Here is a 12,642-nt window from a genome sequence, read left to right on the forward strand (position 1 = left end):
ACACAGATGGTTTGACATTGTTTGCATGGGATGATTCGTCTTTTGGTGACTTGCATGAGTGTCATACACTCTTGAGCCATCATGATTATGTTCTTGAGGATGTAGACTACACTAACATAGATTCAGATGATTAAGATAATGTATTACACACATACACATGATGTTGTATCACACACACATACTCATGATGATATTGATACACATACACATGATGTTATATCACACACACATACTCATGATAATATTGATACACATGCACATGATGATATTGACACATATGCACATGATGATATATATGATAGTGAGTTAGATCATGTATGTGATGTGTGTGAGTTAGATGATGTGGGCATGATCTCGAGGGTAGGGATGGCATCGAGCATTGTAGATGATGATACACTTATGCCTACTTACCTTCTATAGAAGAAGTATCATTAGGGATTGGTAAAGGTGTGAGAAGTCCTTGGGTATTACCTTTATAGCTTTAATTTTTTAACAAATAGAATATTCAGCTACAAATTTTGTTGCATCTTGTTTAAGATAAGGTATTCTCTGAACACTAATTGTAAAGTAGCAGAAACACCTCGATGACCCATGTATGGTGGTTGATGCATTTCCTCTAATACCAACTATCTAAAAGTTTATGTGACACACAATCTCTTCTGAAACAAGAGGTAACCATCATGTCATAAATAGTCATTCAATAGGGTTTCAATTATTGTCTCTAAGCTTGATCCAAACCTCAAAGAAATTAGGGTCATGCTTATAGGAATCTCTCATAGGACTGAAGGGTTCACTATCAATCACATAAATGTTTTGGACACTAGGACATCTACTTAAAAGCATCTGCCACAATGTTTTCCTTTTCATAGGACGGGTTAAAGACCATGGTCTTGCCAAGGAGGTCTCTCACCTTGCAAAACCTCTCTGTGCAGCTGCTGCTGCTCTGAGAGAGAGAGAGAGAGAGAGAGAGAGAGAGAGAGAGAGAGAGAGAGCTCTCCAAAATAGGGAAAGAGAAAGAAACATGTGCATTGTGTACAACATCTATGGAAAAATCACGTGGAAAGCACATGAGATCGTTGGAGTGCATGTAGCTTACATAGGTGTCAATAGCCATTTGTTTTCTTCTTGAAGGATGAAAACCTTATATCCTTTGGTGCTCATAAGCAACCAATTTTTTCGACTAATAATCATTATTGCAAATTAATCAATCAGAAGAGATTTGTGGCGTTTCTAGGCTTTCCACGACCAAGAGTGTGTAAAGCGCCTTATTTTTTAGGATTAAAAGGATTTTGTATAAGATATTAAGAACCCACAGAACTAAGGGTTTATTTCACAAAACCACAAAACCTTCGAGTTCCGGGAAACGGTGGTCATGGGGGTACGACGATGGCTAACAGAGCTTCACCTGTTGCGAAAGTCTATACGCCTATACCGCTAGGGCGATCGCCCCTCCGATCACAGATACTGACGCGCAATCGCCAGCAGCAGCCGGCTAACACTGCCACCGCCACCGCCACCGCATCCTCTCCCCATCTGCAGCACCTGCAAGAGGTGGCCGCCTGGGCCTCTTCGGCGGTCCCGACCCTCGGCGCCTTCCTCGGCTCCCGCCTCGCTTCCACCTGTGAGTCCCTCGGCTGCCCCCCTACCCCTTCACCGCATTTCACCTGCGAAAGGTTGGTTCCTCTCTCTCTCTCTCTCTTTGATTTCATCTATCCGAGCTTCCGTGGAAATCTTTTATTGGAATTTGGGATTGGATGCTTTCATTTTCTGAGTTTTATGGGACAAATGTATTATGGCAATGAAGCTTCGGGATCTCATCACCTGAGTTTCTGTCGTGTATGCCTACGGCGATGAAGTCTGGCCTGGATGCTTTTATTTTTGAGTTGCAGCCCCCTTGTCAAGGACGTTTGGCTCCAAAGCGAACTCCTTCTTCCGAGTTCTGTGGGAAATCATGTATGCCGCTGGAACTTGTATGTCTATGAAAGTTGGCTCTCGAACCAACTGCTTCTTTCATATTCTGACTCTGTGTTTTGCTTGGATTGGAATGATATTTTTGTATGCCGAGGAAGCTTTTATGCTGATGGCAACGAACTCAGGAAGACATTCATCTGCTGCTTCATCTTCTGTGTTTTGCATGCTTTTGTAGTATGATGGTGGCGATGAAGTTTGGGGAAAACAAACAGGACAGCTTGCTTGCCATTCGCAGATGGCTGCTTTAACCTGTCTTCCTTTCTGATATTATAGTACACCTGATGTCACATGAATATGCGAGATGAACTGCAGATGGCTTGTATGCCGTCAACATTTGGAGTTGGTAATGAATGGGGAAAATATGTATTCCAATAGCCTCAAAACCTGAGTGTTTTTCAAATTTTCCTCTCAGAGATGGCAGCAATAGCATGGATTCACCTTGAAACGAACAGACAAGCTTTGTGTTATCTGATCTTCCCTTTAATCAATGGATGATAAAAGTAGCTTGTATCAGACAAGCTTTGTGTTATCTGATCTTCCCTTTAATCAATGGATGATAAAAGTAGCTTGTATCAGCTTGAATACCTTGGCCCTGTATGCCAAAGCTTTTTTTCTTGAACCTGCATGTTTTGAATCTGGTACCTTTCTTGCTATCTATTCTAATAGGACACACTTATGACAAAGTGTAAAGCACATGATTTAGCCTTTTTTTTTTGGTTGAATTTGATACCTTCTTGCTATCATACTGACAGGACACAAAGATGATAGTGTTACATGCAGTATGTTGCCTAAGCGTTAAGCCTGCCACAGCAGAGCAATGAACACATGCAAGAACTTGCCATAAATTGTCCCTGAACCGGGTTTGGTTCTCCTGCAATGCAACTTGGAACTGAGCCAAGCTCTCTGTATGCTGTTTATGATGACCCGCATGTGTGTGCTGCTGTTGACAATTGTTTTGAGATCCTCCTGACTGTAGTCATGGTGATGTCTGCCCTTGTGATGCCTGCCCTTGTGATGCCTCTCCAGATTGTAATCATAATAATGTTGGTGCCTGTCCCAACTGTAATCATGGCAATGGTGAGAATGGCTCCCATGTTGTTAATCAAAAGAATCCTTACACGATGTGCATGGCTATCATACGATTGTCCCTCATGCTGGTTGACGTGCGGCGACACTGAAGTTAACTGTTGTTGTGGCGCTCCTGTGGATCACACAAACTATCCAAAATTTCCTTCTCGGAACCCATGAGGAAAATGAATTGGAGCAACTGGTGATCAACAGATGCCCAAACTGATGCTTCCCATATGGTATGGTCTATGAAACCTCGTTAGGTTTAGGTTATAGGTCAGATGATCCTTGGGCATGGTCTGTGGAGACCTTACAGTGGTATCAGAGCATGGATCTGACAAGTGCTAGAACTCGAGGCATGGAGGATGTACAAGGTAGCACCCTCACGTGGGCTGTTTTGGCAAGAAAGCCATGGTTTCTCCGCATGGATGTGTGGGAAAGCTAGAAAGGGAGAAATCCCTCGCGCGGATGCGCAAGGATCAGAGGGAAGTTAAAAAAAAACACCCTCCTACAAGCTGGACAGTAGCTCCTAAGTGCAAGGAAGGTCTTGCTTTTCTTGCTCACATGCCTATGTGAAATGTAGGAAGTGGCTAGAAGCCTGATAAAGCAAGATATTTCTTGACTGGGACCTCTCAGCAGAAGGAGAAGATGAAGCTTTTGGTGATGGGAAGGCAGCCACAAGAGGTGGAGATAGCAAAGGCAAGAGGGCTGGCCTTGGGCGCACAGAGGACAGAGGGCAGCTCCGGCCAGTGTGCCATGGATCCGCTAACCCTAGGTGCGCAAGGGCCATCATTGCACGCAGGTCAGGGGCCAGTAGTGCACAGATCAAGGGGGCAGTAGATGCGTTTTAGGGACAGCAAGGGGAAGCCATGATCTTAGACATGATGCTCATGTGCAGCCAGCCAGGGGTGCATAAGCACCCCTGTATGGGGGCCAGCAAGACCTGTCTATAGGGCGACCAAATAGCCTGCGCACAGGCCAAACATGTGGGTGGCCATAAGGCTGTGCTGTTCGAGTACAGGCCAACAGAGGGCACAGCCAGAAGCAACGCTGCAACATGGACAGTGAGCAGAGAAGGGTTGCATACAAGTATGATTGCGCACATGTGATTGTGTGGGCCAAGTTGGGAAGGAAAGCTAATAGAGGCGTGTATGAAACAAAAAAGCACATTTTTGTGCCAAAGAGGGAGGGGGCTTAATTTTAAGCCCTAGGTGTACAAGATCTACATATGCCATCTCCAAGCTCTTGGTCTCTGAAAGTTGCAAACTTCGCTTCAGCCCTCTCATCCACCCTAAAATCACTTTTGCAGATCCAGAGTGACCAACTTTGGACCATGTGTAGTTGCATCTTTCAATTTGATAAATGTACCTCTCTCAAAATCAGTCCATTTAAATATAGCCTTCTTCTTTGTCAAGTCATGCAAAGGAGAAGAAATTTGCTTGGTGGCAGTGGTGGTTGTGATTAGTTGTTGTAAGGTGTAACCAGGATACATTTGCAATCCTGCTTTGTACATGGGTTGTAATCGTGATTGAAACTTTCTCTTCCTTTTTGTCTTTGGAACATCCATAAATGGAGACACCTCCAAAAGTACTTTCCAAAAACTTGTGCACATATGCATTTACTGTTTTCTCTTCATTCTGTTTCACCTAATCCCACTTAATTGATATCTCATTCAACGCATTGGGAGGTAAGAACTGCACATAAAACCTTTGCTTAAACTCTTTTCATGTTCTAACAGGATTTGGGAAGAGCTTCTCAATAAGCCACCAATGTGCAGCAGAGCTTTTCATGAACATGCTTACATGCCGGATCATGGATTTTTGAGTGAAATCTTCATCACTAAGGGCAATACCGAACTGGGCAATAAAAACAAGTGCCTTTGATGCATCATATTTCAAATGATATTGGGACAGTCCTTGTCTGGCATCATTTTGGTAACGAAAGGGGACGCATTGGGCATAGAAACATGTGTCTTGTAAACATGAGACATCGTTGGCCCAGCAATGGCATTTGGTTTACATTTTGACCATTGCTATATAAATTGTATTCTTCATGGGCTAATGACGTACACCTGCAAGGCGTGAAGTCACTGATAGTTCCTCTCTATTTGCATGTGCTCTTGCTCAACCATTAGAGGAGGTATTCGGACATTTGGGATACATTTTCTTCATAGGATTCTTAGTACAAGCCAGGTATGCACGTTTTGCATCCCTTGGTTGCATATGCAATTCCTGAGCTTTGACTTCCATGTCAAAATCCATAAACGATTCAGCTTTCCAGGCCTTCAAGTGGTCATGTAGTAATGGATGTTGGCGGTAGAACTTCAGTTCTTCTTGTGCATTAAGAAGAGCTTGCATACGAGTAAGTTCAGCCCATAATGCTTTGGATTCTCCTTCTTGTACTTTCTCTTTACCATGGGACTGTTGTGTTCATGTTCGTTGTTATGCACATCATGAGTATGCTCTTCTTGTAAGGCATTGGAAGCATGCATACCATTGTCTTTGTCCCTTGTGTTGGTATCTTCAACCTTAATTGTATGGCTGTCCTTAATGTTGTAAGTATAAAGATAGCTTGTGTTCACGATGATTGTCTTTTATGATGGAAGTGAAAGAGAATGGTATGCTCTGATACCCATGTAATTCCACCGGTCGGTGTGGAATGTTTGGTTGAATACAATGGTAATCAATACACTTAAATACACTAAGATTTAATGGACAATAAGCATAATACAAAAGGTAATTTGTGGAATCGACAAGAGACGCATAATGAGTGGGAACGGCCGGCTTCTCCCTAAAATAATGTATATTGATCTTGGAAGAATCAAGTACATAGCATCATGAGCATTTCAGACCAGATTTCCATACCAATGCATATGAAAACAATATTGCAGTCAATATGGTTGTCGATGAAGATCTCCAAGGAGATGCCTTCTTACACTACCCTCTCAAGTGCCCATGTTCCCTTCCATCTGCTCTCTATTGTTCCACCCTAACATGGTAGCATAGTTGCCACACGTTTTTTGAAACGCGTTTTTGAAACGTGTTTGAAACGTTTCAAAAACGTTTCAAACAAATTTCCAAAAGTTTTTTAAAAGTTTTTTTCAAATTTTTTTTCAGGTGTTTTTTCCAGGTTTTTTTTAGGGGGGTGTCCATAAATTTATGTTTGGTACAGTTTAATGCTAAAATCTACATTCAACTTTCATATACATGAATCATGATACATCATGAATGATGAATCCATGATTCAAATTTCATACTGAATCCTGATTCTTAATACATCATACATGATTACAATTTACATCATACAATGATCATACATGTAACATGAATCATGATACATCATACATGATACATGGCAGTCTTCAGGAATCAGGAATTAGATCATAGATGGCAAAAACCCATATAATTATTAATAGCATAACCAGTTTGAAGTTACAAGTTACAACTTACAACATACTAAGCAACATACTAAGCACTAGTGAATAGTGTCAAATGATAAATCTGAAATCTGAAATACAGATGTCTGTACCGAAAGACCAAATACAAAAACTCTGAAAAAACAAATGGTCTCCAATGTCTGGAGTCTGGACTCTCAACTCTAGACTCAAGTGTCAAGAGTCAAGAGTCACTAGTAGTAACTAGTAACTACTCAGCATCATCCTCCTCTGAGGAATGTGAGTCTGTGTCGTAAGAAGATGAAGCCTCAGCCTCAGCCTCAGCACTCGTAGATGCATGATCTGCTGATGTCGGTGCCCGTGATCGTGTCATAGTAGCTGGTGCCATCATCTCCTCGTATAGCATGGCATAGATGTCGCGCTCCTCAGCAGGGATCTCTGGTACGTCCTTCACTTTCTCTATGTCGATCTTGTCGACATTCACTTGGCGCGGCTCAATGGGATTGCCTTGCTGCTCAATTAAACGGAGGTTGCAATGACAATACACCAACCGTTCTAATTGAGCAGTGGACAATTTGTTCCTCTTCTTTGTATGGAAGAGGGCCCATGTGCTCCAGTTTCTCTCACATGGACCAGAGCTGCAATCCTGTGAGAGGACTCGTAATGCAAGGCGTTTCTGTCAAAAGATAACAGAAAACTTTATAAATAATAAGAAGAAACAACTTATATAAGTTGTAAGTACTAAGTTGTTACTTCAAAGTGCAAACTTATTACATGTAAGTTGTAACTTGTCAGTGGGCACTTACCAGAACTGGAGTACCGATGCCATATTTCTCCCACCAAGAGACTGGCTGAAGCTGAGTCTCTCTCAAAACTGCAGTGGCTCTCCCAAAGGCATGACTCCCATTCCGAAATACTAGGAGCTCATCCTCTAACTTCCTGAGGAGCTGAACATCACCTCCAGTCCAGGTCTGGATGTAAGACTGCCATCCCTCTTCTAGCTCCTCATTGTTGAACTGCTCCTCATTCCGCCATAGTGGGTGTAGTATATGGATCCTGTTCAACGACACTTGGAAGCATGGAATTAATATCAATGTATAATGTGGCCACTGGCAACTAAAAGAACAACAATGACATACAATGATACATACCTCTCAGCTGATAGTATAGTGCATCGATCTAGGGCCTCTCCAATGCGGTCCATGAACTCATATAAGAGTCCAAGGGTGCTGCCCTCCATGTCCGTAATGCGAAGCACACTATATATAGGCTGAGTGGCCGTGACAAGTGCAAGGGCCTCAGCCCACCAAGTGTCTCGCATTACCGCGCGCACAAATGCTACTGCCTTGGGATGCTCTCTATCATCCCATGCCATCCACTCCTGAGAGACAACAGTGCGGAGTAAACCTGTACGGACCCGCACAAGCCTCTCAACCACAATGAGCATGTAAGCAAACCTGGTGTTTGAGGGCTTCAACAACTCCAAATCACTGTGTGCACGAAACATAGCTAAAACCTTTGGCCTCTTGGTGACAAACTTCACCATGCTCCGAGAAGTACTAAAGAGGTCGGCAATCCACCCAATTTTGGCCACATCCTCTATCAAGAGGTCCAAGCTGTGTGATGCACATGGAGTCCACACTATCTTTGGAAACTCATCCTCTAACATCCTGCCCATAGATACACAATTTGACCCATTATCTGTAACTACCTGCACTATGTTCTCTGGGCCAATCTCTAGCACTGCCTCACGCAAATGTCTCCATATGAATGCTCCAGTAACAACTGTACCTGGAACCGAGGCATCAATGGCACGCAAAAACATTGTGCCCTTACAACAGGACACCAAAATGTTATATACATTTCTCTTTCTCATGTCTGTCCAGCCATCACAAAGCAATGTGCATCCATATTTCTGCCAGGTTGCCTTCAAAGGCTCCATCTCAAGCTCCACTGCCTTCTTCTCCTTCCTTAAGTGGGTTTTGCGAAGGGACTCATAAGATGGACCCTCCCACTCATACCCAATGCGGCTGATAGCTTTAATGGCCTTCTTCCAACGAGGAGTACGCACGACGTGAAATGACAAAGCGCATTGTATAAACAACTTTGTCAATTCACGTGTGGCCTCCTTGACAGCTTGCTTTTGTATGCCTGCTTTAATGCCTGCCCTCTTTAGAGAAGGCACGGTGGGCAATGAAGATCTGTGGGCTACAGGAATGGAGCTAGACCCACCTGCTTGACTCTGCAAATCATCCTCTGTCCTAGCTCTTTTGGACACATCACCTACAGAATCTGTATCCTGTACATCATCATCAATAGGCTGAATTCCCTTTGCTGCTTCATGTTCTCTCTTCCATTGCTGAAGAGACGCTACAACCTCTCTTGGTACTTGACTGCAAGGGCCAATGCCTTCCCCTCTTACTCCTGTAAAATGGGCCTTTACCCTAATAATAGACCCACCTGACACTTTGGCACAAAAATTGCATTTCCACCTTTCTGTGCCTGAACCCCCATATCTGCTCACAGGAGTTACGTGGTTCCACATGGCATCCTTAGCCCGAGGCATGATGAATGAATGAAGAAATTTGGGCAACCTGGCAAGAAATGCCCAAATTTCAAATCTGAAATTTGGTCCAAAATCAGAAAAAATCAGCATTTAGGGTTATTAAAAACCTGAGAAGCAGGGTGCGTAGGGGCCGGAGGAGTAGGCTTGGTGCGTAGGCAAGGTGTGCATGCACCAATGTAGGCAACCTGGCAAAAAATGCCCAAATTTCAAATCTGAAATTTGGTCCAAAATCAGAAAAAATCAGGATTTAGGGTTAGTACAAACCTGTTACCTACGGTGCGTAGGGGCCGGGGGAGAAGGACTGGTGCGTAGGTAGGGGTGCAAGCAAACCTGGAAGACTTCAAAGGCTGGAAACGTCTCTTTCAAGCGTCACTTTCAAAACTGAAATGCCAGGAGATACTGCATCGTACGTTTTCTATCATAAAAAAAAACTGGCCCAGCAAAAAAACGCGTTTCAAACGTTTGAAACGTTTGCACGTTTCAAACGAGTAGCCTAAAGTTTGAAACGCGTTTTTTTGCAACTATGCATGGTAGAAACAATCTTTAGGAGAGCATGTAATACAAGAGAACACTACACATGGTATGTGAAAATAGGAGACCTATTCTGAATGTAGACAACAGTGGAAGCCGCCTCAGCCCAGAAACGTCGAGGTAATGAAGAATGCTCAAGCATAGCACAGGCCATCTCCATAATGGTCCTATTCTTCCTCTCGGCAACTCCATTCTGTGATGGAGTATATGATGTAGTAAGCTGTCTCCGAATGCCATGTGTCTTGCAATATTGCTGAAACTCCTGGGACGTGAACTCACCCCCTCCATCGGTCCTGAGAGCCTTGACCGAGTGACCGGTCTCTTTTTCCACCTCAGCTTTCCAATCATAGAAGTGATGAAAAGTCTCATCCTTGGTCTTTAGAAAGAAAACCCAAGTATATCTGGTAAAATCATCCACCATCACGAGCATGTACAACGCCTTACTCAAAGACGCGGTACTCATAGGACCACATAAGTCTGCATGAATGAGAGCAAGTGATGTTGAAGATCTGTGTGTCGCCTCCTTCGGAAAGGCGGCTCGGTGTTGCTTCCCCTGTAAACAAGAGGAACAAGCAGAAGACGGAGCCTTGATGGTCGGTAATCCCTCAACCAACCCATCCTTTGAAGCTCACTACAGAAGCTGATAGCTCAAATGGCCAAACCGAGCGTGCCAAAGATCAGAAGAAGCACCAAAAGAAAGCGGAGCGGTCAACTTGTAGAGACCACTATCTTGGACTCCTTGAGCCAAGATGCTACCAGTCGCCTTATCACGAATGGTAATCTCATAACGAGAAAAGATCACCTCCGCACCCTGAGCTATAAGAGCACTCACTGACAAAAGGTTAAAAGCCAAATCTGGAATATACAGAACGTCAGAGAAGTACCTCTTGGCCTCGTCAGAACGGAAGATGGGGATAGTGCCATGACCATGCACTGGCACAGAAGAAGAATCACCCAGTGTGATCTCGCCTGATCTGGCAGTGAAATCCTCGAACCAATCTCGATGGGGTGTCATATGAGCAGTAGCATCGCTATCAACAATCCAAGACCGTGACTGAGAAGTCACAAGAGCAAGTATACGCCGAGTACCTGCGAAGAGAAGAATGCCATCATCCTTCTTGGGTTGAGACACCACCGTTGAGGAAGAGTTCTTTGCTGCTTCATCACGCTTCTTCTTGTGACATTGGGGTGACTTGTGACCCTTCTTGCCACAATAATGACATTCAATGTCTTTATTCTTTGAAGATTTGTTGTCTTTATCCTTGTCGGAATCCTTGGAGTTCTTGTCAGAACTCCCTTTTCCTTTCTTTTGTTGAGTCTTCCCTTTATCTCGTGTTGCCAAAGCTCCATCAGGGCCACCAGAAAAGCCAGTCCACTCCTCAAAGCGGGACTCAATCTGCATAACGGAGGGGAGAACTTCCTCCCAAGTAACTGGATGTCATGTGCATAAGCAATGCCATGGACCTTCTCAAGGCTAAATCCAGAAGGGGGCAAACAAATAAAGACCATGAACCAGTAGAAGATAGGTAGAACCAGAATGTAAGAACTTCAGGTGTAGCATCTGTGGTGGACATGGAGCAGGACAAGTGGGATCATGGAGGGAAGCAGACGGCTGAAGCGCATGATCCAGATAAGGGCTGTCGGCGGTTGCAGGATAGAGGATGCTGGCTGCCAGAAGAGCTGTCGGCTGACATCAGCAGAGTAGGAGCAACAAGCGCATCATGAACCAGGAGTATCACCAAGTGGACTGCATGAAAAAGGATTAATGAATATATGAACTGGCCGACCAGCAGTCGGCCAGTTCCCCATGGTTTTCAAGGGGCTATAAATAGCCCAAGTGCCCATCATTGTAAGCATTCTCTCCCACTAGGGGATTGGATCATTAGAGGTCCCATAGGGGACAGATTTAGGTGTCATCACCTTTTATGTAATTTTTGCATCAGATGGTGCGTTTTTGCATCAGAAGGTTTCCAAGAGTGTTTAGGGCTGAAAGAAGACTCCCAAAGCTTCCGCATGTTACACTGGAACAGGACGAGGAGAAGAAACCAAAGACTGAAAGTATGCATCAAACCTCTCTGGGAGTTTGGAGAGCAGCCGAATAGCCATATCCTCTGTGGAGATGTCCTTGCCACAAACAGCAAGCTCGTCTCGGAGATCTTTCATCTTTGAGATAAAAGCAGATAAAGATGGAAAGGCAGAAATTGATAAGTTCATAAGTTGCTTTTCCAACGCCAAAATCCGACCCAGAGACCTAATCTATAGAGATCTGCAAAAGCCTTCCAAACTTCATGTGCAGCATCTGCTGTACGCACATGAGAGAGAACAACATCCTGACAGTTCAACATCAGAAAGGAGAAACGCGTCGATCATTCGACTGCCAAATATCAATCTGTGCCTGAGTTGCACCACCGGAAGCAAGGGTGGGAGGGCTGGCATTGGCTGGTGTTACAAGCCAATCCCAGAGATCCACGCCATGCAAGGCCGATTTCACCTTCACCTTCCATAGGGTGTAGTTGGAACCATCCAACTTGGTAGACTCAGCAAACATATGAAGAGAAGTCGGTGCAGCCATCACAAAAGCTTGGGCTCAATCTCAAAAAATGCACAAAATCTGAAGAAGTGTCCTTCACAAGTACCAAGAGTGCCACCAAAGCCTACAACACCACAAGCCCCCTCTGCAAAGGGAAAGGGCCACTGGAGAGGAAAACGCAGCAAAGAAAGGTTGCTGTCCTGTAGAAAACAGGCCGCCTATTGTCCAATCTCCAAGTGGGAAAGAAAACGCTGGTCAACAAGTACCTGATGGCTGAGTTGATGAAGCCAATCTGAAGGAAAAGCGACCAGCAGGGTGCCGTCCAGAAAACGCAGCAGCAAAGGCTATGGATCTGGAAGAAAAACGCAGGGGAGAAGGTGCTGAAAACAGCCTGCCTGGTACTCGCCTACTGCCCACGCCAGTACTGCCTGGTACCCGCTTGCAGGGCTATCCATGCCTGAACCTGTTGTTGTACGTGTGTGCAGGGCTGCCCACGCCTGTACCTACTTGTGTACCTGTTGTACTTGTTGGCTGTCCATATCTACCCTAGGTACATGACTGTACTTGACTGCTGAATTCTTT

The 12,642-nt window shown here is 44.4% G+C and overlaps 2 protein-coding genes across 2 annotated transcripts in view; one reads left to right on the forward strand and one right to left on the reverse strand.

The window, feature by feature from the left end:
- Positions 1–1,313: 1,313 nt before the first annotated feature.
- The window catches only part of LOC147633608 (uncharacterized), a 58,091-nt gene continuing 46,762 nt past the window's right edge, over positions 1,314–12,642 (forward strand). Inside the window, exon 1 of the mRNA XM_086805746.1 lies at positions 1,314–1,673. Coding sequence (XP_086661872.1) covers positions 1,387–1,673 — 287 coding nt within the window. The 5' untranslated portion in view covers positions 1,314–1,386. The remainder of the gene's footprint in view (positions 1,674–12,642) is intronic.
- LOC147633609 (uncharacterized) lies at positions 6,427–8,999 on the reverse strand. The gene is made up of 3 exons (XM_086806818.1): positions 7,585–8,999; positions 7,240–7,489; positions 6,427–7,109 (listed from the first exon to the last, which is right to left on the reverse strand). Exons 1-3 carry the CDS (start codon positions 8,997–8,999, stop codon positions 6,684–6,686), a joined length of 2,091 nt encoding a protein of 696 aa, XP_086662944.1. The 3' UTR covers positions 6,427–6,683.

Source organism: Cibotium barometz, chromosome 12 (assembly GCF_041138505.1).
Source record: "Cibotium barometz isolate CiBa-2024 chromosome 12, ASM4113850v1, whole genome shotgun sequence".
In the NCBI taxonomy this organism is placed as follows: Eukaryota; Viridiplantae; Streptophyta; class Polypodiopsida; order Cyatheales; family Cibotiaceae; genus Cibotium; species Cibotium barometz.